Here is a 27,676-nt window from a genome sequence, read left to right as displayed (position 1 = left end):
ATGCGGCATCGCCGGCAGACATCCTCATGAAACACGCACCCACCCCACTGCGTTTACTCATTCCAGGGCCGTTCACTCAACACTCAGAGAAGTATCCGCCTCACAGGGTGATTTGGTTTTCGTTCAACTTTGTATGGATGGGTAATGCACATTCGGAAAAGTGCGCCAGTCGGCAGCCCAATCAAGTTTCACGACGTGGACGTACTGAGGTCATCAGCACCCAGATCAGAAGGCTTCCCACCTCCAGAAGCCCCTTCCTATACCCCGACCCGGCCGCTGCCTACCGCCTCTCTCCCTCAGCCCCCAGCAACCAGCATCCCGGCTTCCGACACCACACATCAGTTTTGCCTCATGGGTTTTACACTTAAGAAGCTGGATTCCAGAGATGCACAGACAAGACTTTTAATTTTTCTCTATCAACAATATCTGGGAGGCAGGAGGCTTGTCGAGCCTGCTCTGGGTGTTCTATTTTATTTTCAACTGTCAGGATCCCTAATTCCCTGACACCACATAACTGTGAGGAATTTTAGGGAAGGAGTTATCTAAGTGAGAAACCCTGCAGTGGGCAGCATGCCAAGTGTGCAGGAAAAGTGGAATGAGATAAATAAGATGAAGGCGTTGTGAAGAGATAGGGACCACATGAAGCTGAGGCCTCCGGGGGGGTGGGGGGTGGGGGAGGGGGACCGCAAAGATGGCAGGAAACTGAAACACATGCTAACATTTTCACCAAAGGGAGAGAGAAAAGAGTTCCAACCGCTCCCAGCCGTCTTCAGCCCATCCTTGCCTCTTTTCCCTTTTTTCTCTATTTCTGGAGATGCTATTTTAAGCAAAGCCGTACCCCCCTACCTCTTTAAACACCCGCTGAAAACAAAGTATAACATAAGCCACATTTGTAATTTGTGTGTGTGTGTGTGTGTGTGTGTGTATGTGCGGTAAAATATACATGACAAAATTTACCATTAGTGACATTTAGTACATTCACAATACTGTGCAACCATCACCACTCTATGGATTCAGAACCTTGGTATCACCCCAAAAGGACACCTCATACTCATTAAGCAGTCGCTCTCCTTCCTCAGAACCATGTTCAGATGCCATCAAGTAGGTGGCAATGCCTTAACTATGTGTGTGTTGTCCAGGCCTCCTCCAATCTTGTCAAAAGGAATGCATATCTTCTCTCTTTCATACAAGACCCACATATGGAATTTTAAATTTTCTGGTAGCCATGCTAAAAAGGTAAAAAGAAACAGGTGAAAGTAATTTTAATAATTTATCTAATCCATTTTTATGGCTGAATAGTATTCTGTTGTATATCTGTACCACACCTTCTGTATCCATTCATCTGTCGATGGACATTTAGGTTGCTCCCATTTGCAGCAACGTGGACGGACCCAGAGATTGTCATACTAAGCACAGTAAGTCAGAAAGAGAAAGACAAATACCATATGATATCACTTATCTGTGGAATCTAAAATATGGCATAAAGGAACTTATCTACAGAACAGACCTGTGGTTGCCAAGGGGGTTGGGGGGTGGGGGAGGGATGGAGTGGGAGTTTGGGATTAGCAGATACAAACTATTATACACAGAATGGATAAACAACAAGGTCCTAATGTATAGCACAGGGAACTAGATTCAAATGCTGTAATAAACCATAATGGGAAAGAATATGAAAAAGAATATAGACACATGTATGTGTATAACTGAATCACTTTGCTGTACAGCAGAAATTAACACATAAAACAACTATACTTCAATAAAATAAATTTTTAAAAATAACTTCTTTAATCCAATATTTCCAAACTGTTATCATTTCAGCACATCATCATTATAAAAATGATTGCTGAGCTATCTTGCACTCTTTCATTTGCACTAAGTCTTTGAAATCAGGTGTGTATCTCTCACATACCATACATCTCTGTTGGACCAGCCACATTTCAGAAGCCCCACGTGGCTAATGGTTACTGTGTTAGGTGGTGTGGCTCTAAACAGTTTGTAGAATGCTATCAATATGCCAAGTCATCTTTTGAAGGGTGGTTATTAAATACTAAAACGTTGTGAGGCTACAGTTTTGTTTTTAATACAAATTTATTTTCTTCATTATGAAAAATAATATACTTGGAAACTGTGGAAAGAAAAATTACCCCTAAGCACCAGCACAAGCAAAACTATAATCACTTTTTGACACTCCGTATGTCATGACTTCTTTGTAGTTTTTTCTCATCGTTTTGTGCCCCATACAGCAATATTACCACCACTTTGAAGTGGAAACTGAAGGCCAGTACGACCATTTACCAGAGGCAACAATGCAGCTTTCCCCAGAGTCTTGAGGAGGTTTGTGAACTAGCTTGTGTCTAAGATTCCTTCCAACCCAAACATGCCAGGTTACTAGGATGTTGTTCATCCCTTCCACCTAACAGACACACACAGACATACAGACACATATACACATACACACACACAGAGCCCAGGTCTTCCATTCCACCCCATAGAACAGTCTGAAAAGAGTAAGAACACCTCTACTCAGCCTTGCTAACTCTCTGGGAAAACACAGAGCTCTAAACGGAAACACTGTTATTTAGCATTCATGCTCAGAAAGAAGAAAACCTAGCAGAAACCAGACTCAGTATCCAAGAATGTAAAAACATTTCTTTTTAGAGTCCCAGCAGCTTCATGCCACAATGCCCCAAGCTGGAAAAAAAAAAATGTGCCATTTCATATGTTTATAGCAACATCTGATTTAATATTATACAGTTTTGCTTAGTCACAAAGCAGAACAAATACTTTCAGATTTATTACATCCTTCCATTCAGAGACTCTATAATCATAGTTAATAATGCAGCCATTCCACAGCCCAAGAAAGAAGGTTTCTAATTTTGGGGACCAAAGATTCCTGAGAGGCAGGTTATTTTCAAGAAGGATTTAAGATTTTCAAGCTCTCAATGAAGCTTGAAATTCATCTTTTCCAGTTCACATGAAAAGAGTTTCCTCTGAATATTAGCTGGGAGGTAGAAAGAGAGGAAAACCAGTTGACAGAATCTCCCAGAGCTTTTAGAGAATGTGGCAATCACTCACCAGCATTCCTAATCCTTACCTTGTATCGCACATGAAAACAAAATAAACACAAAGCAAACAAACAAACAAAAAAACCATGCCATTGACTCCTATGTTCTTTGCACTGTTAATGCTGTACTTTGGGCTTCCTTCTTACTCGTTGATTCATTAAAAGGCACAAATTGATTTTTAAAAGAAACAAATATTCTGACAAAGCATACTTTATTATTCCCCCACGCATACATTCCCACGCAGGCATTTGTCACACGTCTGTACACAATTGTTCTGCCCCAAGCCTTGCCGGTTCCTGCCTAATTAATTCAGGATTAGTTACTGACCTGGAGAGTTAACCAGCTGTGCGAAGGTCCATCCAGGTTGTGTCTTCAGGGCTCGGCTCTCTTTCAGGGCACAGGTGGTCCTCTGTTGCATCCAGATGTGGGTGCTCTGCGGTCCTCTGAGGGCTGGGGGATGCGTGTTTGGATTAGCGTGAGCACATTGCCCAACGTGGGTGCGTCATGTTAAACCGCAATGCATTCTAGTGAGTTCCATTTCTCAAAGAGAGACAGGATTTGTCCCTCCAGTATTTCTTTACACACCATTAAAGAGAATGCCAACGTTAAGGTAGGGTGAGAAGGTGTCAGTGAGAACTTAGCCTGCAGGGAATCAGTTAAGAGTTTAGAAGAGTCTGGGGCTCTTATAAAACTGAGGATTCCTAGGTCCCACCACAGACCTGCCACTGTGGGATATCAGGGGGTCAGATACAGGAATAGTCACGCTGAGCAAAATTCTTAGGTGATTCACATACACACTACAGCCTACACACACCGGTCTTAAAGTTCCCTTCATTAAGTCATAAGCAAATACATCAAAACGAGACTGTAGGATTAAACCAGGTTCCAGTTGAAGATACTACCGCTCTTTGAATGAATTCTTGCTAACAGATTTTTAGCAGCACGTTGCCAGAAATCAAAAGCCTTGAGTTCTGTTCTAGCCCATCACCTATAACGTGGGCAAGTTACTTAACCTTTTCAAACCTCCCTGACATTGAGTTATGCAGCTAAGGGCAAGTGTGAAACAGCTAAGGGCAATACTGAAACAGCTTACAAAAGGCTTTCCCATCCATCCACCTCACTGGATTGTCAGGAGGATTAAATAGCGTGCAGTGGATGAACTCTCTCTGCAGACTTCATGGCACCTGACAAAGGCACAGCACAATTAAGAGTGTGGACATAGTTTCAGATGAAAAGTCCTATTTTTTTTTTTTTTTGAGGTCAAATTATCTGTTTTATTACTGATAAAGGCTAGGCTGGAGGCTGTGGTTTAGGAATATAGAGGCAATGGAATTTCTTTTTTTTTTTTTTTTCTCTCAGTTTAAAATTTATCCACCAAGCCTCAGACAGCACTGGACTGTTACGGGTCTCTCCCGACTAGGGCAGGGGTTTTTCTGCCAAGCTCACCACTTGAACCAAGGAGACTTGAGTTCCAGCAGCTTGAAGGCAGGCAGATCCCAGGAAGGAAGAGGGTGGAGAAGCAGAACTCAACTGCTACCCCCAAGTTTACCAATCATTTCTCTCCTGAGAAGGCAAATGAGAGGAAGTGGGAAGGGGCCAAGACTAACTAATGCCCCTTCGTTGGATGCACTGGGGATAAGTGTGATTATAATACTCAAGCAGCCTGAGGGAAGTTACAATCTCTGCCCCCAAATTACTCAACTTTTTGTACTTTGAACCCATTGTGCTCAATCATTATGCCTATGGTCAACCAGAAGGGGTACCACATCTTCAGAGAGGGAATCAACCTCCACCCCCAAACCAGCCACTGCTCCACTATAGATCTTCCTGGGCAGGCAGTGTGGATTTTTCTCCTATAAGTTTCTGAGTTGGGTCAGTGAAATACATTATGTTTTTCAAGGCCTTTCTATAGTCAAGAAGAAAAAGGTAGTTTCTCTTCAATTTTCCATCTCAAATTATTTCAAGCTACATTGACCAACATAGCCTATCAGAGGTTAGGCAGTAAAATCATGATATCATAATTGATGATATCATAAAAGTACCCCAAAAATGAAATGCCAACAATACGATGTTCTACACTTGAATTTAACCTTCTCAGTGTCAAATTACCAGGGAGTCCCAGGTCCAAAATTTAATCCCCTTACAAGATCCAAAGAAGTAAAAAGAAGAAATGAAAGCCTGAAGTTAAATTATCTCACTCTCAATCAAGATCAAGTTCAAAGACATTCCATTTCCATTTCTTTTTCTCTTTAGCCTCAGCAAGAAGAGTTCTTGATGTCCTGAGTGGGGTTGAGGCGCTGTCAGCAGCTATAGCCTGGGCTGGCTTTCCAGGAAGGGGTCTTAGAGTTTGGATTAATTCAGTTCCAAGCCTTTCATGTGCCTCACTTTTTTTTCTTTTTTATTATTATTTTTAAATTGTGGTAAAATACGCATAACTTAAATTTTACCCTCTTAACCATTTTTAAGTGTACAGTTCAGTAGTATTAAGTATTTTCACATTGTTGTGCAACCATCACTACCATCCATCCCCAGAACTCTTTTCATCTTGCAAAACTGAAACCCTGCACCCATTAAACAATAACTCCCATCCCCTCTCCCCCAGCCCTTGGCAACCACAATTCTTCTTTCTGTTTCTATGAATTTGACTACACTAGATACCTCGTATGCGTACAATCATACGGTATTTGTCCTTTTGTGACTAGCTGATTTCACTTAGCATAATGTCCTTAAGGTTCATCCATGCTGTAGCATGTGTCAGAATTTTTTTCCTTTTTAAGGCTAAATAACATTCCATTGTACAGATATAGCACATTTGTTTACCCATTTGTCTGTCGATGGACACTTCGGTTGTCCTTTTGGCTGTTGGTAATAGTGCTGCTACGAACATGGGGGTAAGTGCCTCACTTTTTAAAAAGACCAAAAAGTTTAGACCACACAGGAGATTATCATGGCACTGTCCTCACACCAATAAATTTAGAAAATAATCCAATCCCCTGTAGAAAAGTTTCAGGCAAAAAAAATCACATTTCCAAAGCCCAATATGTGCTTTTGCCAAAGGCTATAGCAGATTGAGAAGGGAAGATCCTTCTCAGAAGATTCCTCTAAGGGAAGAAGGGTAAATGGTTTTATCTGAAGTGCTCATCAATCATTGCTAGGTGACTGTAATCCACATGGAGTTTAATGATGGTACCATGTTTACCGAATCTGGGGGAGATGAACTCACCCCTATAAACAGTCTGCACGCTCAGAGAGTAGCATGTGAGACATTACCGCCTGAAACACATTTTCATGGTGCAAAATAAAAACATGATTAAAAAGGGTTTCTTAAAACAAGCATTTATTCTCTGCCTGAAAAGTTTGAAACGTAGATACTGCCAATAAAGGCCCACACTTCTGAACGTAGTGTAACGAAGAGGAAAAGTATTTGACCCGTCCTACAGCTCACGCCCAGAACATTATCTGCCAACATATGGATTGCCAACTGGAATATGCAAAACATCAGACACACATCTGTGGAAAAGGGCCTCCTCCCACAGGAAACAAGATGTTGGGGCAGGAGGATTAATATAATTAAAACTTTAAGACACAGTGTGATACAGGGAAATACAGTTGAGCAACACATGGTTGAGACTTGAAATCTGTATTTTCTTTCTTTTCAAAAGCCCTGGGAGCATAATGAGAGTACCGCTTTAAGAACTAAGATTCACCCCACCAGGCATTAATGGTGTCCAGAAACTATGTGAGAAATCTTACTTGACATCCCCAAGACGTTAATATCTGTCCAACGCCAAACTAGAGGGGGAAACGTTAATTTTCTCAGCCTTCTGATAGCACTATACAAGATCTCTTAGCCCCACAAAAAGCTCCAAATATATTCTCTAGGACTTCAGCTGCCTTAAAATATAGGCTTGCATTTATCTTGGCCACATTAACGAGATCTGTTTGACCAATACATTTATATTTATGATGACTAAGGGCAGATTATGGTTGTTAAAATTTGTCCTTGGGACATGAAAACACTCCTCTGTCATTAATACATTCTGTAATATAAACTATGATGTCAGGTCAACGTAAAGGGTAAAAACGTTCCGAAAGTATGCACACATCATTTTTTAAAGCAATTGAGCCTAATGGAATAACAAAGGTCATCATAACAAACCATTACAGCCTTGGTCTTGGCAACTCTGGCCACAGAAGAATCTCCAAGAAACGATCATCATTCCTCCAATGTTATGGCATCCAGACGACAGGGATGGCTCTCAAATGAGTCATACGGGCTCAGATCCTCGGTAGCTATGTGAGCGCGGGACGATCAATTATTCATGTGTTTACAAAGAGCTTTCCTGGTTGATGTTAACCAGAGCTGCTTGCAAAGAAGAGCTCTCCAGCTGTCCTCGGCCATCCTGGGCCTCCGACTAACAAGCTGCTTTAATTGCTGGCAAGTCATCTGGAAGGTGCCCCTCCCCTAGACCAAGTAAACGCCCCCCCCCCCCTTTGAGACTTTATTAGGTGTAAAAATATTAATCAGAAATAATTATGACAACAATACTTTATTTATAGTACTCCCAGCAAACGCCAAAGGGAGACATTGAACTTGGACTTGACTTAGATCCCACCAAGCTCCACAAAGACTGGATGGAGTCCGAACCGTTGAAGATACAGGTCAGGGACTAGTAGAGGGGCTAGAGAGAGAAGATGAAGGGGAAGAATCAGGGGCTGTGGACTTCATGAGGGAGACACAGGGAAGAACCGTCTAAGAGGGAGACACAGGGAAGAACCGTCTAAGATACTCAATGAAGGTAAAGGACAGGGAACCACCAGAGAGGCCTCCTCCACGTGGCAGGAGCCCTTTACCTTCTTCATGCTTCCCACGAACACACCTCTCCCGCTAAGCACGACCGCTCACCCCTGGCTGGTGCTCCCTCTAGAGATCAATGCAGGGCTTCCCAAAAGATGACCAGAAATAGACCTTTAGGGAGGGCAGTGTTAAACGCAAATAGAATTCTTCACTGCAGGTCAATCCAGAACCTTCTACAGGCTGCTGGGCCTTTGGAGGAGGAGTGAGGCGTGCAGGACTTCCCAAAGGTATTGGTCCATGGAATTCTTTTTTTAGGAGCATCCTTGCAGGCAAACTTTCAGAACACCCTGGACCAGTAAAACTTAGGGAAGGGCAGTGTTATGTTATCAACAGGTCTGAGAGCCACTCTGGCATCTTTGAGTGACTCTAACATATCTGCTCTCGGCCACCACGGATTGCTTGCATTTGTCACACTCTCAGAGTTCTGGGGGCACCTGCCTGCGGTCACTGTTGGTGACAGCCTCATAGGTGGCTTCTCAAAGTCACGCTTGGCTAGTCAAGCTCGCCTGGCCTCTGCACACAGTTCTGGCAAACTGGCAGCCCTCCCCCAAGGGCATCTCCTCACCCCGTATCACTAAGGGCAGAAGGAGAGTGTTTCTCATTGCTGGACAACTGCCTAATTTCCATCAGCCCCCCCCCCCCACCAACCGATTTCTTCCTGCCCTTGTGTGTAAGTTGCTGCTTCTCTCTCCCATTTGTGACGTTCTCGCTTTTTCTGGGGAACAGCTGGGAAAGTGAGCCTTTAAGCAGTCTGCCTAGGCTCTTTCCCACGTGGTTCTTTGCAAGATCTCCAGCTGTGGCTTTGTAGCTCTCCGCTGTGACTGCAGCGAGACGTTGCCACCCAGAATGAAACACACAACGACGGTGGATGTTTTGGCCTGACCCTGAATGTCCATCGTCTGCAGCTATAAGGAGACCTTTCTGAGGGCCTGCGACGGTCTATATTCCTGACCCGATATTTCAAGTGGAATTGTGTGCAGAGGTTCAGTATCCAAAATAAACCAGACATCAGCCCTGCCTTTGGCATTAACCAACTCATTAAATATAAAATAAACACAAGTAAATGGCTTTTAAATCTCACTGACAGAAAGCTTGGCAACTACTCTGAGATTCTAGAGGTCATTGGAACCTCTGTCTCTAAACTGGAATCTTCCTCACACTCTGAGTAGCAGGAGACTCCAGACAAATGAGGGAGGTGTTAGGGTTAGAGTCTCCTTCCACCGGAGAAGTCCCCTGCAGTGCACAGGACAGGGTCTGCGTGACTGTGGCCTTGGAAACAGATTGAGCCCCTGGGGAAGTGGCTGTTACGAGTGACAAGGGGTTAGAAGTTCAGGTCGAAGGCATTCAGCTTGCCACTGGTTATAAATATCTCGGGGTATCCACCAAACCAACCTTGAGTTTCTCATCAGTGCCTAACTGTTGGCTGCTCTCAGAGAACCGACGTTCACGTGGTCTCCTAAATCCTGTGTGCATTCTGCCATGGGTTCACGAGGTCCCATTAGTAATGCCACCTGCTGAACTCTTATTTTTGCCTTAATCTATCTGTAGCTTCAGCATAAAGTGGATCTGTTGGGGAAGGTGATGGGCCAAGGTTAACTGATTAATTATTCTAATTGCACTTCACGCCAAGTGTGTGAAAAACAAATTGCAATAATTCACCAACCAGAATACATATGTGCACCTGTTACCTTGGAACTTTACCTCAGAGCTAGGCTTGGTTCCAATGATTACTAACCTCTTTTATAAAACCAAAGTGAAACATGCACAGCTTTTGGTAAAAAGCATGTTTACTTGACAGCCCTTCAAAGACGGGCGTTCGCCGGAGGATGCTTTGTGTATGTGTCAGGTGACAGGGTGATTGGTTTTGCCCATTCACATCGGTCAGCTTTCAAAGTCTGACTTCCTGCCAAGAAGTGAGTACGATCTGAAAGTAATCAAAGTAACTTCCATTTATTTACAGTTTTGAAACACATTTTTCATGACTTAGCTTCCTAATACAGTCAAAGGGCAAAACGGCAACAAAAGATATACTTCATCAGATCTTAGAGTTATAGAATCTGATCAGGAGAAAAATCAGATATTGGTTTTTAAGTGAATTGGCATATGTTTTCTTTTTCACCTTTGGAAGGTTTTATTCAAAACCTAAAATAAAGTCGTTTATTTCAAATCACACAATCACATTTCTTCTCATCCATGGACTTCAGAACTTTTTCACCCTGATTTTGAGGAGGAGCAAGCAGTCTTGAGTTGATAGCACCAGCGAGATCCAGAAGGACCCCGTGACAGCACAGCCACGCTTTTAGAACCAAATGCCCACAGCAGAGAAACAGAGAGTACCTGCAGGGTACCCCACTTTCTTTCAAAAAAATTTTGTAGGATAGAAAACTAAAACCCATCCATAAGTTTCCCTCTCTTCAACAGCTGAAAAGCTGAGAAAGGCTGACCTGTCATTCAATGCCACTAGGTGGCATCATGTCCTTTTCAGACTATTTCTTTTTGCTCTTAAGACGGGCACCATCGTTTCCCTGGGCAACATCAAACAGCATCTCAACAACATCAAACAGCATCAAACAGACCACATCAGGCAAGCGTGCTTCCCCTACTTAGTGCTACTGTTCACTCTCATACACTGGGAAAAGTTGGGGCTCACCAGTGGGATATATTTGATGCTCCGTTTCAAGGCAAGGAAGTTTTTGTCTTGCTTTCCACATATTGCATATCAGAGTCTGACTGCAATGCTGCTCTCATGAGTTGATTTTCTACCCTGACATCTCTGCTGTCCTACAGCCCAGAGGTACTGCATGCTATGAAGATCCGTCAAATCCTCATGGACACTGTCTGAGAGACAACAGTGCCAGATCCAAGATGATCTATGGAAAGTGAACATCCTAAGTGTTTCCTGAAGGTCAGGCTCCTTATGCTCTTTTAAAAGCTTGTCTAGGGCTTGAGGAGAAGAGTGAAGTGACAGTCCAGCCTTATTCGGAGAGCTATTTAATTTCCACTGCATGCCCCGGGCATGGGGTACTAAAAGATTCCAGAACATTCTTCTCACTCCCCCACTCTTACTCTTTCTCTTCTCTCCTCTTTCCCTAAAGAGTAGCAATGAGATGATGGAAGATAGCCCTCTGGGTAGGTGAATGGAGAAGGAGGAGAAAGAATTATTCCACAATCACAGTTAAACAAGAGATTTTTAGAATCCTGCCTTGTCATTTAAATGACTTACTGAAGTCCTATTAAGTTATCAAAACTCTTTTTCTTCACTTGGTGCATTGGGATGTTGGAAGCACTGAGACACAAGGAAGAGACCAAAAGACGAAAAACTTGGAGATCACAGATCGAAAGAAAATGCTGAGGTGTCAGGTCCAAAATGCTGTGCTTCAAGTGTTGGCATTTTTTAGGACATTTTTTAAAGACACCTGCTATTCCAGGACATATGATTCCTATTCCTGGCCGAGCAGGTACACAGGGTCTCCCACTTGGACGGTCCCTGGGTTTTCCAGAACAAAATACTGTCCGAAGAGAGGTGATTTTCCATATAACTTTCGTTCAGAAGGGTCACACAGGCGATAGCTGCAACAGGAGAAAGAACACAAGGAGTCACAGGCAACCAGAAGCAAGAGCTCAAACAGCAGGTGATTTCTTCTCGGCTGAAGAATCCGCCCCACACAAGGCCGCCAGGTTGCCCAGCTCCAGCGAGCACTGTTCCCACCCCGACTAATATAACAGCGCCTCCTGAGGTTGTACAGTAAACTGCCCACCCAATGCACAAACTACCAAAGCAAACCAATGGCCATATTCCCACCTCTTTTCTCCTTGGAATGTTCCCTTTTTCAGCATTAAGAGGTTAGGGACTCGATATGCTCAGACATACTTTATCACTTCCCTTTTTCCTTGGCATTTCTCCTTGTCCATCATCAGAACCACAGTCCTACCGGTCTATCAGGCTCAGAGCCCTGGAGTCATCCTTTATACATTTTCCCTCACTTCCCACAGCTTGTCCAGAGCTGCCAGGTCCTGAGGTTCTTCCTGTACCACATCTTTTGAATTTGCTCACTTTTTCTCCCACTGTCACAATCTCCCTTCAAGCATCCTCAGATGACTATAATAACTTCTTTTTTTTTTTTTTTTTTGGCCAGACCACACAGCATGTAGGATCTTAGTTCCCCGACCAGGGATCGAACCTGGGAAGTCCCTATAATAACTTCTTAACCAACCAATCTTCCTCATTCTCTCCTCCTCCACTTTCAATTCACTCTTAACACTACCCTACGTTACTTTCTTAATTTTGCTCTGGTCTTATCACTCCAAGGCTCAGAAACTTTCAATGGATCCCCAGTGCCTGAGGAATAACATTCCAAGTCTTCAGCCTGGCATGCAAGGCTCTTGACCTGGTCCCAGACAGCTTTTTCAAAACCTGTCACCCTCTGCCCTTTCTGTGCACCTCTGCAGTGCTCTGTTGGATTCCTCAATGTCCTTTCACCTTGCTTTGCATTTTCCTGGCTCGGTAGTTCCTCTGTGGGATCCCCTCCCTCCATTACCCAAGCATTAGAATTCTACCTTTTCTTCAAGGTCCAATTCAAATGCCACCTCTCCTAGGAAGGAAGCCCAGGATCTCCCAGCCAGGAGTGGTTTCCCCATCCTCAATTTTCTCTGCTTGCCCCTTGCCACTCACATGCCGTGTCCTGCTGTGTCAGGGCACGTGTCTATCTGTTCTACTGTACAAGACAGAGAGTCCGTAGAGAGCAGGAAATGTGACTAACTAACTCCCTTGTACTACTCACACCCAGTGCTGGGCACTGTATGTCACTGGTGACCCACAATCATTTGTTGAACAGATGAATGTGTTGGTGAGTAAAATCCTCTCTTAGAAGTAGTATCATACCTCTGTCGGGCAGAAAATGCAAGAATCCCCAGGAAGAGTGTACATGAGATGTGTGTGAATGACGTGGCAAGATTTTCCCTCACCCCACCTCCACCGGGAGAATGTTTTCCTTCTGTTTCTCATTTAAGCTAACTCCAATTTTTTTTTTAACATCTTTATTGGAGTATAATTGCTTTACGATGGTGTGTTAGTTTCTGCTTTATAACAAAGGCTAACTCCAATTTTACATCACTTTTATATTTAAAACATTTTGATGGCAAGCATTTTTTTTTCATTCTACTGTGCTTCGAGAAAAAAAAAAAAAAACTATGGCAACAAATCAGTCCTACTTTTGTTCTTCAGATCAGAAGCGGCTAATGAGAAAATGGAGAGGGTCAAATCTAGACCTTCTTTCTGGAGACCCTCAGCTCCTCCCCAGCTGCAGGCACCATGTCGGTTTTGGTCATTGCTATATGCCCACAGCCTGGTACAGCACCTGGTACGTTGTAGCCACTCCAAAGAAGGCTGGATGAACAAATGGAGAAATCAACAAATGCATGAGAACCATGAGCCGCTGATCCAGCCGGTCTTGTAGCCAGGTCTCTGCAATGACCTTGGACCCTGGGAAGCTGGCACCTCTCCTAGCCTGCTTCTCCTCTGTCAGCATGCAATACCAAGGACATCTGGGGATCTGTGTCTGTTGAAGGGTGACTCCTTCAGGATCCGGGCAGATCGGCTACTTTTATGGCTTGGGATTTCTCCTTGCTGCCAGCTCGGTAGCCTGAGGCTCTGATTATCTCAGGGAGGGAACTGAGAGTTGGAGTTCTGTGCGTCATACACTGACAGTTTATGAAGAACGTCACACAGATTATCTCTTAATCCTTACAACAAGTCTATGTGGGAATGCGTATCGTCCCCACTTTACAGGGGGGCTCTCAGAGGAGTGACGGACTTGCCCAAGATCACAGATCTAAGTGGTCAGGCTGGGGCCGGAACTGAGGTCTGGCTCACTCCAGAGTCAGGACTTTTCCCACCAGGGATGTGATCCCTGGTCCTCCTTATACCTCCTGAGTACACGCGCAGGCCTGAGAAGAGCTGAGGGGGGTAATATTTATTCTCCTACGCGAACGTTCGGCCACGCGCCGGTTTCCCCCGCCCCTTCGCATCAGCCACGCAGGCACACACTTACTCCCCCCCAGGTAACTTAGGAGCGGAGGACACACAGAAGCCGTCGCCCCTCCCAGCCCAGGACCTTAACCTGCTCGGCGGGGCGGGGCAGGGACAAACGCAGGTGACAGTCGCAGGGGCGAGGCGACCGGCTTGTCCTGCCAGCCGCCCCCAGCTCCGTCCCATCTGCGCTCCTGCTGACCGCGTCCCTGCAGGGCTACGGGGGGAGACTCTACAAACGAGATCAACGGCGACCCCTTGTGGGGCTGCGGCGGTATTGTCAGCGGTCTGTGAATTCACGGGCACACCCAACCTTGCTCAAGAGACGGAACACACGGCATTACCTCATACACGGATCTCCTATGATTTTTTTTCTCCAAATATATATATATTTTGTTGTTGATGACGATGGGATTAATAAATTACAAAGCCATTTAAAAGCGCCTTTCTTAGTGCATTTTCTCTTTCAATAAATATGAAGCAAACCACGACTGACTCTAATGGGAGACACAAGACGTTTTGTTTACCTTAAACAGAGGTCTCCATCCTTTAGGGCGCGGTGTGAGTGGAAACTGTTACCTATAAAGTGCTGTGCACCGGTGAGGGCTGCTTGGTTTATTCATTTACTGGTCAATGCCCAGACCCTGACTTGCAGGCAGGGTCTCTGATCACCGCTGGGTCCCCAGCGAGGGGCACAGGCCACTTCTGGGACCTCCCAACCTGCTATGTATACGGCCAGACCAGGAATAAAACAGCACCGTGAAGACACCACGGAGAGGAGGAGCCAAAGGCTGAGCAGGTGGGGCTGCATTGCATTTAATGCAGCCTCAGAAAATGGAAAGAAGTGTCTCCAGGATTTTCCTTCTGTCAGAAGGTGTCAAGTTCATAAGCTGAGATTATCAATAACCATAGCCTACATGGTCGTTATGTATTTTATCATGTATTAAAAAAACAGTATTTATTGCTTTATTCTGATCAAGGGGGAGTGTGAACCAGGAGATGTATTATTAGCCCAGTTTTTACAAATAAAGAAACTGAAGCATCAAGAACGTAGCTGACTTGCCAATGTCACACAGTTACTGGGAGGTGATAGAGCCAGATTGGCTGGGGGGCGGTTGTCTCCTTCCACGGGATCACTACCACCAAATCCTTCTGTCTTTAGCTCGGCACAGCACAGCCTAACACAAGTGGAGAGCAGCGAACGCCCTCATTGTCCAAGTATTCCTGCATCCAACAAAACTAGTGCATCCACAGAACAAATGAGCTTTATTCTTTCTAGTGAAAGCAACAGCGATAGACCCCCACCACTCCTGTGGGATCAGTGTGGGAGCCACTCTCCCTTCAGAAAGAAAAGAATAATTCCCTCTTCATATTTTCAAGCCAGCAGACCAGCCTCCACCGTGCCGCGGGCTGTGAGTATTTCCCAGACAAAGGCTCCGCTAGGCCTGAGGCCCACAGCCATTCAGCAGTGGTCTCCCTGCTGAGAACTTGCATTCCCAAAGCAGCACAGCCCTGGGCACGGGGGACCCAGGAAGAGGAAAGGCAGTGCGGCTCCCAGTATCCTGCCGGACAGCCGTAGAGCAGGGAGGATTCTCCTGACACCACTTTGCTTAGCTTCCGTGATTTATGTCAGGCAGCCGGGGCCTTTCTCTTCCCGATTTATGGCCGTCTGTCCTGGGGAGAACATAAATTACTGCATCTATGGCAATTTAAATCTCAGTAAGATACAGGAGAAGACACCTAGGCTGGCACCCATTTCCTGGGGTATTAGGAGAAATTAGGTTGGGATGGTTCCTGAGAGCCTGCAGGAGACCAGGAGGGCTGTACTGCTCCCGGAGACCCTGCCTGCCTGCCCTGGCTCTGCGTTGGGCTCAATTATCCTCCTTCTATAAACACAGGCTCCCGATGGGCTGGGGGGAGGCACTGAAGATTCCGAGGACTGGCCCAAACACAGGCACTTGGTGAATCCAGAGGGAAAAGTGCCAGACTCCAAGCACAGTGTTGGGAAGAGAGAAAGAACAAGATGTTAAAAAAAAAAAAAAAAAGGATGACGGGGACTTGGTGGTCCAGTGGTTAAGGTTCCGTGCTCCCAGTGCAGGGGGCCGGGTTCCATCCCTGGCCAGGGAACTACATCCCACAAGCCACAATTAAAAAGATCCCGCACGCGGCAACGAAGATCCCACGTGCCGCAACTAAAGCCTGGCACAGCCAAGTAAATCAAATAAATAAACATTAAAAAAAAAAAAAAAAAGGATGACAGTCAATTCCCCAAATCACCTGTCTGGTTTGCACACAGAACCATCGAGGTCTGTCCACCAGGGCCTGAGCCAGAGTGGGGCCTGCGGATCACCTGGTAGAACCAGGGCTCCCAACACCCACGCGACAGAACGCTTTCCCGGGTCCACCCTGCCTTCGTCCTCCGCGTAGCTCCTCTGCGGGCGCAGGAAAGTGGGAAGACCAAATTCTGATCTGTTCTCGTGGTGAGTGAGCCAGAACATTCCGAGGAATCGCTAGTCTATCGCTGCCGGTTCTCAGAACCACTCCTCTCTGGAATGTCCCACCACATCTAGTAAACTCTTCCCCAACATTATATTGTGACCATCCTCAAACAGGCAAACAAGTTCAAAGAATTTTAAAGAGACCATCCAATTACCAACCATTCGGACCCTACATATAACATTTTACTATATTTCCTTTATCACATATTTATCCATCCATCAGTCCATGGTAACTTTTTTTCCATTTCCAAGTAAGTTGCAGACTTCAGTAAATTTCACCTCTAAACAGTTCAGCTGGAAAATCATTTCCTAGGGTTAAAATTTCTTAACTTTGTGGCTAGGGGATAAAATTTACACGGAGTGAAATTTACAAATCTTAAGTGTGCCATCGTATTAACTTTTTACAGAAAATTAATGTTGTTCTGGATGTTGAGATATACACAACATCCCTCAAAATGATGGGATTCATCTTAAGCTGGTCTGTAGCCCCCTCTTTGAATATTCCCACAAATCCACAACCCATGGTGGGGACTCTTGTAAAAAGCAGCCATTTGCCCTTCACATCAAGATTTCCTCTCTGTACCTCGCCTCCCAACCTCCCTCCAACCCACCTTGTTTGAGCCTGCTCCTGACCTCCGTCTCTCTGCCACGTGGCCTGGCCCCTGGAAGGCCAGCTGTTTACCTCGCTGTAGCCTGGCCTTGATGCACAACGCTGGTCTCCATGGACCACAGGTGCCGGCTTCATGCCTGGGGGCAACATGCTGTTTGGGACAGAGCCCCTTGCCCCAGGCTTCAGCCTGCCAGGGAGGGGGCCAGATTAGTAGCTTCTGGGACAGCAGGATTAGCAGAGAGGGGTGGGTGCTAATCCAAGGAGACTAGATTGTTGGTCCAAAGAGGGCCATGAGCTTGATGAGAGATGGAATGAAAGAGACTCCCATTCCAGGGGAACAAGTTTGGTCACACAAGCCCAAGCATAACCAGCCCTTCATGTGCTCTTTCATGAGGGCTTTGATGTCAGATGACCAAACTTCCACTGCATTCTCTCCTCAAGTCTCCCAGGGTTTTGCCTAAAGCAGGGGCCACCATCCTCCCTGCCTTCCCCCTCCCCCCTGCAAGTGATACCCGAGGACGCATGTCAGGGTCAAAGCCAAGGGTCTCAGGGGCTGCAGAGATGAGACCTGACACCCCACCTGTGATCCTGCATTCAACATGGAAGGGACCAGTGAAGACGAGCATTTCAGGATTTCAGCAATATCCCGGCCGTAGATTTGGCAGGTAACAGCACAGAAGTGTGTGAATCATGAATTGTTGTTTTAGCCATGAATGTTTCGGTTTACAGCCTGCCAGGCTTTTAGCTACTCAGGCACATTTATATATTTAAAAAAGGAAACTCAAATAAACAAAAAAGTCAATACTATATATGCTAATTTGTAATCAGCTTTTTAAAATGAATCTTATCTTAAATATCATTCCATGCAATTTAAACTTATTGTCTGTCATTGTCTTTCATTAAAAAATTGTTATGGGACTTCCCTGGCAGTCCAGTGGTTAAGACTCTGCGCTTCCACCGCAGGGGACTGGGGTTCGATCCCTGGTCGGGGAACTAAGATCCCGCATGCCATGTGGCACGGCCAAAAAAAAAATTGTTATTATGAAAATTTTAACATAAACATAAAAGTAGAAAAATTGGTGCAATGAATCCCCACATAATTATCACCCAGATTCTATTTATCAAGATTTGACACATTTTTCCATGTGTTCTTTTGCTAAAATAATAGACAGCACACCCCAGATATCACATCACTTCACTCCTATATACTTCAACATGCTTCTCTTAAAACATATAGGCATTTCTTATAGCACCAGAAAGCCCCTATCACACCTAATGAATTTGTGATGTCACCAAATACTCAGTCCATAATAAAGTTTGCCAAAACATCTAAACCATGTTTTGTTGTTGCACTGTAATTGGTGTGTTCGGATCATGAATTCTAAATGAAAAATAAAATGAGTTGTGCAAGCAGGCATTCTGGGGACCAAAGCACCCAGGAATGTTTCCCAAATTATCCAGTCACCAGGACCCCCTTCCACTTCAAGAATACACCTGCATGGTGTTCCCCTGCTTCCTCGCAGAGATGTTAAATCGCTTAGTCTTACCTCTTCAGGGTCTCTAGAGGCTCCTTCCTGCTCATGACGCCCGTGTCCGGGTCCACCGTGGTTATAATGCACCTGGACACACACACACAGGGCATCACACACGGGGCAAAGCAGACGATCTTCACCCTCCCCTCCGTCTCCTGGGCAGCAGTGCATGCACCTCACCTGGAGCAAGCCATCACCCTTTTCAGTTCCACATCGCCAATAAGAAGCTCATTCCAAGAGTCCTGGGGACAAAGCACGTAACTCATGTGAGCACTTTGGATCCCCAGCCCTGACCCACCCGTGTAGGGACTTTGCGTGATTCAACAGCTGATGAAGCCACTTCCATCAAAGATGGCCAACTGCACATCACGCCTCCCTGTTCCCTCCCTCTGCCTTTGATTTGTTGGTTCTTTCCCCTGAAATGAAATGCTCCCTCTCCTCTCACTTGTAAAGCTGGAATTGAAACTCATCTCCTTCAGGAAGCCTCCCTGACTGACCCCACTTGACTGGAGGTGGTGTGGAAGGCTAGGGTTGGGCTGCTGGAGGGAGCGGGTGAAAGAGAGGAGAGGGTATGGAGAGGGGGGATTACTCTAGGTTGTATCAGATCCCTTCCGTGCTGGCCTACGGTGGATGAATTTCCTTAATCATTGTGTCTGTTTACCTTGTAGCTCCCCTGGCCAGATAGGAACAAATCCAGAGCAGGCCAGTAGCTTTACTTCCCTTTGCATCTCCACGGGAGCATTCACAAAGCTCTCCAGCCCAGGAACCTCCTGGGGCGTTTGTCTACGGCCTGGGTCACTGGTGCTTACTTTTCAGGACAAATCAAATCAATGGACTGTGTCCCTCAAATCCAGAAGGGGAGATAGAACATACGCACGTGAAAAGTGAATGGTCAATATTCCTTTTAAAAGTTTCAGAAAAATTGAGAAAAAGCTTTACAAGACAGCACCCTGTGTGCTGGTTGAACTTTGCAGACAAGCATGGTGCCAGTGGCTTAGAAGAAGAGATTTTTAGGCTGCTCTGGGCAGGGGAGGTTTTAAGGTAAAGGTAGGATCTGAATTGAGTCTTCCAAGGTGGAGACTTTGAGAGGCACAAAAGAAGGGTGAGGGGACTTCAGGCAATAACAAGAAGGAAGGACATTTGACTGTGGTCCTGACCTTCTTACCCTCACAGAGAAGGTGCCTGAGAGCCAAAGACAGGAATCCATGAGTTAAAACAAACCTGCCCAATCTTTTGTTGATCACAAGCCAGAGAGAAAGTTCCAGGCTCAGAATTTTAACTCTGACAGTGTGTATTATTCTTGATCTGTGTATTGCAGGGTTTTGTTTTTGTTTTTTTAATCATAAAATGAGTCTCTTCACGGCATGTTTCACAACAGTCCAAAAAGCTGGGCACCTCGGATTAGAGCAACCCAGCCTGCTCTGTGTACATTCCTCCACCAGGAGGCACTGTGGTCACAAAAAAACATAAAAGATCCGAAAGGCGAGAAATGAAGGTTCTGGTTAGGAAATTAATTTATTATTAATTAAAGAAATATTTACAGAGCCCCTTTTATGGGCAATAAAAACTGTTGGGGATTGAGTCACAGATAAATAAGTTAAAAATTCCACCATCAGGAAAGTATCTATTTGGCAAACTGGCGGAAAAGGAGAAAACTATTTACATGTTGAAGGCACACTATGGGCCCAGAACCGTATTAAACGTTAGAGAAGGGCCCATGAAAATCTTCCTACGGAACATGTTATCTTGAGGTGATAAGAAATTGAAACAGGAGAAGCTGGATATGGAGAGGCACAGACACAGTACAGTGCGGCTTTGGAAAAGAGAAGCAGCTCTTACAGGTCTGGCAATCAGAGCAGACCTCTCAGGGGAGGTGGCTTTTCATCTGGGCTTTTAAAGAAGGCCAGGAGTTTCTAAGTGGGGCAAGAGGCAAGACTTGGGGTGAGCAGGAGATAAGAGAATATATTAGGTTCTCAGTCCAGTCTGTAGCTCGGAGCTTTTACTGGAAGTAAAGGCTGGGAAAGCAAAGTGTGGCAAGATGATGGAGGGACCAGAATGGTAGAGTGGGCAGTTTGGGACTTTTGAGAACTGGGGAGCCACTGAAGGCTTTTGAGCAAGGCAGCAACACTGACTGTCACAAACTTTTAGAGTAGAAGAGATCACTCTGGTGCTCTGAGAGGCTCGGCTGTGACAACATCCAGGACACCTCAGTGGTCCAGACTTGAGACAACACAGGTGATCTAGCTGGCGGCTGAGAAGAGAAAGGGAGCAGATGGGGCCGGGGATGAGGGGAACATGGGAGAAGAAGGAGTCAGGGGTGACTTATAAGCTCTAAACCAGGGTGAAAGAAGGAATATAGTAGCCAGGATAGAAGCTGTGAAGTCAAGAGACGGAGTTTGGGGAGGTGGGGGTATGGGGTGGGGAGCTTATAAGGACAAGTTTGCTAGGTCCACAGAACATATGAAAACTCCCAGCAGACAGTCAGAAATGTGAGCCCACACTGCAAGGGGGAATCCACGGTTGGACACTTGGGAAGGACCCACCTAAGGGTGACAGATGGTGAAGCTGCAGGAGAGGGTGTCATCACCAAGGGAAGGTAGAGAAAGAGAAGGGTCAAGGCCAGAAATTTTGGAAGCCCCTACCTGAGTGAGGAGTACAAGGAGAAACAGCAAAGGCACAAGGGCAGTGCAGCCAGGGAGAGAAAGTTCCAGAAGTAGTACCTATTGGTCCAAGGGGAGGGCAATGAAAACCAGGAAAAGGTCTCTGAACGAGGGAGGGGAGAAGGGCAGCCTCGGGCTGAAGTGAAGGTTTGAGAAGTGAGGGTGAGGAGAGCAGATGATGGGTGTGAAGGGATGCAGAGAAGGACCACGACCATGAGAGGCAGGTCCTGAAATGAGGAGGGGGTTCACTTCCCAGAAGCCTCCGTGCGGGTCCTCAGCTTCTGGACAGTCTGCTTAGCCCACTGCACCCGGCACCACCTGCCCGAATCGTCTCCAGATCCCTGCCGCAGGCAGACATGCACAATGCAAATTGGTTTCTGTCACTCTCTTGCCTAAAATCCTTTCCAGACCCTTCCTCCGAAGGGGATACCCCTTGACACCAAGGACCTTGGCTCTCTACCCGCCTCCCTGAGCGCCGATGCTGTAAAAGACAGCAGTTATCTCCGTGCCAGCGCAGCCCTGCTCCTGTGCCCCCTCCCTCAGTGCTTCTTCCTTCTGCGTCACCTGGCCAACCTCGGCTCATTCATTCACTTAGCAAAGAATTCATGCTGGGTGTTTTTCTAGGAGCTGGGAGGACAACGATGGTCAAGTCTTGTCCTCAGAAAGCATGTGTAGGGGAAACAGACGACAAATCTCCCAGTAAACACGGTGTGTCCGGTGGGGATGTGTGCTGGGGGGGACTAGGGCACGCAGGCCAAGCAGGGTATAGGGTAATCAGGGAGGGCCTCACTGAAGGGGAGGGAAGACCTCAACAGGGAAGTGAAAGAGGTAAGGGAGTGAACCACACAGATACCTGAGGGAAGGCATGCCAGACAGAGGCACCAGCAAGAGCAAAGGTCCCGGGGGAGGAAGGGGCAGAGAGACAAAGAAGGGAAGAGTGACAGGACGTAAAGCTCTGGAACTAGGAGGGTGTGGCATCACATAGGACCTTGATAGCAATTATAAGGATCCCATTTTATACTTGAAGAGAGATGGAGAACACAGAGAGAGCTTTGAGTAGAAGGAGGCCATGATGTGAGTTATATTTACAGGATGACTTTGACCTTAGCTGTGATGAGAATAGACCTTGTATGGTGGTGGGGGTCAATCAAGGATAGACCAGTGAAGAGAGGCTATTGCAACAAACCACACAAGAGAGGGTGGTGACTTGGCCCAGAGAGGAAGTGGAGGAGCATGGCAAGAGGCCAGAGCCACCAAGATTTGTTGATTATTTGAATGTGGGAGGTGAAGGAAGAGAAGAACACAGAGTGGTTCCCACTTTGGGGCCTGAGCAGCTAGAAGTCAGAGCTGACATACACTGAGATGTGCAAGGCTGAGCAGAGCAGACTTGGGAGTGGAAATTCAGCCCTCGGTGTTGGACATCCTGAATCTGAGATGAGATACCCCAGTGGAAATACAGAGAAGGCAGAAGGAGAGTTCTGGTGTAAAGATGTTAGTCAAGGGGTCCTCAGTGTGGAGAAGGTTTTGAAAAACACAGACCAGGGCATGAGTAGAGACAGAGATTGCTACCGACTGAGGGTCTGTGTCCTCCCAACCTTCATATGTTGAAACCTAATCCCCAGTGTGTTGGTATTTGGAGAAGGGGGCATTTGGGAGGTGATGAGGTCATGGGGGTGGTACCCTTGTGAATGGAATTAGTGTCCTTATAAAAGGGACTCCAGGGGACTTCCCTGGCAATGGTTAACACTTTGCCTTGCAATGCAGGGGGTGTGCGTTCGACCCTTGGTCAGGGAGCTAAGATCCCGTATGCCTCGCAGCCAAAAAAGCAAAACATAAAACAGAAGCAATATTGTAACAAATTCAATAAAGACTTTAAAAATGGTCCACATTAAAAAAAATCTTTAAAAAAAAAAGGGGACTCCAGGCAGCTCCCTTGTCCCTTCCACCACATGAGGTCACAGAGTGAAGACAGCCGTCTATGAACCAGGAAGCAAGTCCTCACCAGACACCTGCACGAATCTGCAGGTGCCTTGACCTTGGACTTTCCAGCCTCCAGAACCGTGAGAAATAAATTTCCATTCTTTATGAGCCTGAGCCCATACTGCCCAGTCGCCCCCCTCTCCTGTGTGTGTTAAAAAAGTTGGGTGGCTGGTCACCTACCACGCTCGGCTCACCACCTTCCTGGCCTGTCTTACGCGGCTGTAACTACCTGTTCACATTCTAATCACCTGGACTGTCAACTCCTTCAGAGAAGCAACTGTTTCTTCAATCCTGGTTTTCCTACAGGTCTATTCACAGTGCAAAGTACACAGGGGCACTAACCCATTGTGTGAGGCGTGAAACATTATTCCAGAAAATGAGGCCAGCTCAGCTGCAGTGTTGTATTAACATCCAACTTAAAATATGAAAGAATCCCAATTAGGGAACACTCAGAATCAGACAGAAAGCCTTCTAGGACAAGAGTCAGTTCAAAGAAACCTCCTAAATCTGAGGTCCTACTCTGGGCCATCCCCTCTTAACTTATCCCATCTTCATCTGCCCATCTCAGACCGTGGGGTAGGAAATGTCTTCCACGTGAACCGTGACACAAAGACCAAAGCCAGGAAGGGAGGAAGCTTAAAGGGGGCCACAGTCAGGGAGGGACCGATGGCCCGAACCAAACTTCTTTACTTTGATTATAGCAATGAAACCACTGCCCACCTCTCTGGGCACTTTCTAGGTCTTGGAGCTTTTGGGGGAGGCGTCAGCTGAAATTACTCACATTTTATAAACGCAAGAAGCAGAGGTCTCAGAAAGTTCCAGGACTTATCCAGGGTCAGACGGCCACTTATTGAAGCAGGGGGATTCAGATCCAGATGTCCTGACCCAACGCCCGGCCCCTAGAATGCTCAGAGCTCCTGTGGGCTGTGGTACAGTCTGGGTTCTTGCCGTGGGGTAGCCCTTGGCTGAGCCATCTCACTCAGGTTGAAGGTGGCACTGGAAGAGTTTTAGGGAAGTGCCATCTCAGCTTGGGGACAGTGTCCCTCCACCACCCACCCACAGCAGCCCTGCTGTAAATGACTGTCTTCCCAAGGGAGCTCTCAACTACACAGGAAGGCCACCTTCCACATCCTGCTCTGTGGCCCACACAGATCATGTATTCTATGCTAAGTACACTGGGCTCAAAATTAACCTGCCTCCTTGGAATTCTCCTTAGAAGTCTCAGACCCTGAACTGCCCCTTGACGCCAGCATCTCTGCCTCCTTTATATTTGTATCCTCCACACAGAAGTCTGTACTGATCAGATGCTCAAGAAATTGAAAACTTGAATCATTGCATAATACAGAGCCAATACATAATGCATCCTTCTGAATAATCTAATCCAACATCAAAGACTCTCATACCTTTAAAAAAAAAAAGTTAAATCCAAGGAAAGGGGCAAGAAAGGTATAACGTTACCTCTGCATAGACACCACACCCTGAAATTATGATATTGGGCCGGAAGTTAGTTGCCTTAACTTTCTTCTCTAGCCTGGAGTTGAGATCTGCCAGCGATGCCTCAGAAAGGATCAAGAAGGGGCTGGCGTCTGAGTACGGGATCTGATGAGAAAATAGGAGCTGTTATAGTGTGAGGCACACAGAGGCATTTCTCAGAGGTCACATGGGTCTGATTCCTGGAACCTTCCACCCCTCCCCCGCCCCACCTCCCCACACAATCTTTCTAAGTATTTCTCTAGTTCTATTTACAGAAAAGTCACAGCGATTCAGAAGCTTTAAATAGCCTTGCAGATACCAGGAATTACATGATGGAGTGAAGAGAACAAGGTCTCAGAATCTTAGAGCTGTCCCTTTCTCATCCTCCAAACTCTCACACATTTATTTTGTTAAGGTTTGATGGCCTCATTTTGTGTGATAAAAAATATTCACTGATTCCACAGATACTTATTTTTCACGCAACCTGCAAATCAATGTTCAGCATGGCCGTGGCAATGGCGCTACGTAGCATTGTATGTTTTACTCTCATGATGAATTCTTACAGCCTGATTTCTTTAAGGGTCAGTCTGGTCATTTTAAATCTGTGGATCTCCATACCCACATGCATCGGCCCAACTGTGAGCTGCCACACCATTGCAATCACAGTGTAAAAAGGTTGGACTCCACATGCAATTACAGAATGGATTGGGAAAGATACTGGCCTAGAACAGTTTTGAAGCTGCGTTGGCACCAGAAGGTTTCTGTAAATAGGAATTTTTGCTCTCAGGCAAAAATGCAAGAGTCCCCTAAATCAAGAAACACAGATGGTGCTCCTAGTGGAAGGACCTTACTTTTTGCAATTGCTTGTGACAAAAGTAATGGCAAAGTGACAGAGCCGAGCTCAGCAGACATGCCGCCCTGCTCTCCCCCGTCCAAGGGAGCCTGTCTTCTATAGGACACACCAAAGGCCAAAGCCCAGGAATGCTCCTCTGACCTGGTCTGTGGGTCGAAACAGGTCTTCTATCTGGTGAGAATTTCTCGGTTGCATGTGAGGTTCGAAGTGCACCAGGCGGTACGGCTGCGTCTTCAGGAAGTTTGTTATCCACTGGGCCGCGGCCTCACCGCAGTCCCTGCCCTCGATCTCCAGGCCCTGCACTCTGCAGGGGTTGGGGGCAAAGAACAGGCATTTGAAGATCTGGACACCCTACCATATCCTACACATATCCAAAAGGCTGCACCAGGCTATGATGTCGCTGGAAGTCCTTCATTATCAGGAGACGTCATTTTAGCGTGGCCCTGCCTCTGAACCATGTGGAAGCCCAAAATGAAGACGCAGTTTCAAGCCTTGTTCCCCGCCCCCGTTTTTTGTTTTGAAGTATAGTTGACTTACAATATTGTGTTAGTTTCGGGTATATAGCATAGCGATTCAGTATTTTTGCAGATTATATTCCATTACAAGTTATTATAAGATATTGGCTATAATTCCCTCTGCTATACAGTAAATCCTTGTTTCTTATCTACTTGATAAACATAACAGATTTCTGTATGCTAATATTGTATCCTGCAACCTTGCTGAATTCATTTATTAGTTCTAATAGTTTGGGGGTTGTCAAAGGAAACCTGAATCCCAAGGGCCCTTGGTATCTTTACCCTAATCTAAGCTTTCTGATTCTGCAATTTCCAAATGTGACCTTGTGTAGTCTTTGGGGCATGGACCAAAAGCCCGTATGGGACCATGAAAAAAGTTTCCACATAATTCCAAGTGAACCAGTAATTAAATTTAAAAAAATTTTAACCACAAGAAAGTATGGGTATATATCCAACTGTAATAGGGGCCAGGCATGCTCAGTGGGCCGGGCCAGCAGGTTTGAGTAGCTGCCTGTGGTCAGCCCGACGCCACGGCCCGTCCCTGCCACTCCTTCCCCAGGAGCCAGCAGGCGGGCCGTGGAGGGCCTGAGGCCCTGGAGCTGCTGGCAGTGAGGGCTGCAGGCGCCACACTCGTGAAATAGGGACAGGGCAGGCGCACAGCTGTTAGCACCCGGCCTCGGGGATGGGGGTGACACTGAGCGGTCCTGGGGCAGGGGGTGTGATGGGAGGCGGATTGCTCCTTTTCCCTGGAGCCCTCCAAGTCCTAGAGCCTCCAGCAGGTGGGTGAGCTGAGAGCACCGGGGACAGGCTGAGGGCACCAGCAACCCCGCCACGGCCCCCCACCGTCAGGGCCAGGCTTGGACCTAATGGTCGCAGCCGTCTCCATGGAGGCCTCAGCAACTGGAGTATATGCACACTGCCATTAAGGTAAAAGCTTCTACCGGCTTCAGTCTCTCCCGTTCGCGTTTCTGATTGGTATTTGCTAACGTTTGTTTTGGTGGAGGTTTATAGGAACATCATGACCTGACCGTGACCTGACCTCAAGAACAAAGGATGTGACCCCGAGAAGTTTGCAACAACTAACCACGCCCTCCCTCACCTTTCCTAGAAAGGGGCTTTGCTGAAAGCTTTCAGGGAGTTCAGGGCTTTTTAAGGCATGAGCCACCCGTCTCCTAGCACGGCCCTGTAGTAAAGCTGTCTCTGCTCCAAACTCCGACGTTTTGGTATTGCTTGGCCTCACTGTGCATCGGGCACACAGACGTGCGTTTGGTAACATAACCGCGGCAGACAAACAGGAACCAGAATGCGGAGAAACATGAAATACAAATTGCAATAGGCATATTAAAAAGTTTGCCTCAGGGCTTCCCTGGTGGCGCAGTGGTTGAGAATCTGCCTGCCAATGCAGGGGACGCGGGTTCGAGCCCTGGTCCAGGAAGATCCCACATGCCGCAGAGGAACTAGGCCCGTGAGCCACAACTACTGAGACTGCGCGTCTGGAGCTTGTGCTCCGCAACGAGAGGCCGCGATAATGAGAGGCCCGCACACCGCGATGAAGAGTGGCCCCCACTTGCCGCAACTAGAGAAAGCCCTCGCACAGAATCGAA

At 46.4% G+C, this 27,676-nt stretch overlaps 1 protein-coding gene across 4 annotated transcripts in view; it reads right to left on the bottom strand.

The window, feature by feature from the left end:
- Positions 1-952: 952 nt before the first annotated feature.
- Positions 953-27,676, bottom strand: part of MTARC1 (mitochondrial amidoxime reducing component 1) — a 31,869-nt gene continuing 5,145 nt past the window's right edge. The window contains exons 3-9 of one of the 4 annotated variants that reach the window (XR_014245537.1): positions 25,699-25,861; positions 24,690-24,830; positions 18,772-18,833; positions 18,607-18,678; positions 3,393-3,515; positions 1,326-1,406; positions 953-1,228 (exon numbers count right to left, since the gene is read on the bottom strand). Coding sequence is in view for 3 of the 4 variants with exons in the window: in XM_082395154.1 (XP_082251280.1) it covers positions 11,364-11,493; positions 18,607-18,678; positions 18,772-18,833; positions 24,690-24,830; positions 25,699-25,861 (568 nt within the window). In the remaining variant the exon portion in view is untranslated. Of the gene's footprint in view, positions 1,229-1,325; positions 1,407-3,392; positions 3,516-9,854; positions 11,494-12,032; positions 15,626-18,606; positions 18,679-18,771; positions 18,834-24,689; positions 24,831-25,698; positions 25,862-27,676 lie in introns of those variants that run through there. The other 3 variants (XM_082395155.1, XM_082395154.1, XM_082395156.1) reach the window with 3 other exon arrangements.

Source organism: Balaenoptera borealis, assembly GCF_965194805.1.
Source record: "Balaenoptera borealis genome assembly, chromosome: 1".
NCBI lineage: Eukaryota > Metazoa > Chordata > Mammalia > Artiodactyla > Balaenopteridae > Balaenoptera > Balaenoptera borealis.
This window is presented reverse-complemented; position numbering and strand designations above follow the sequence as displayed.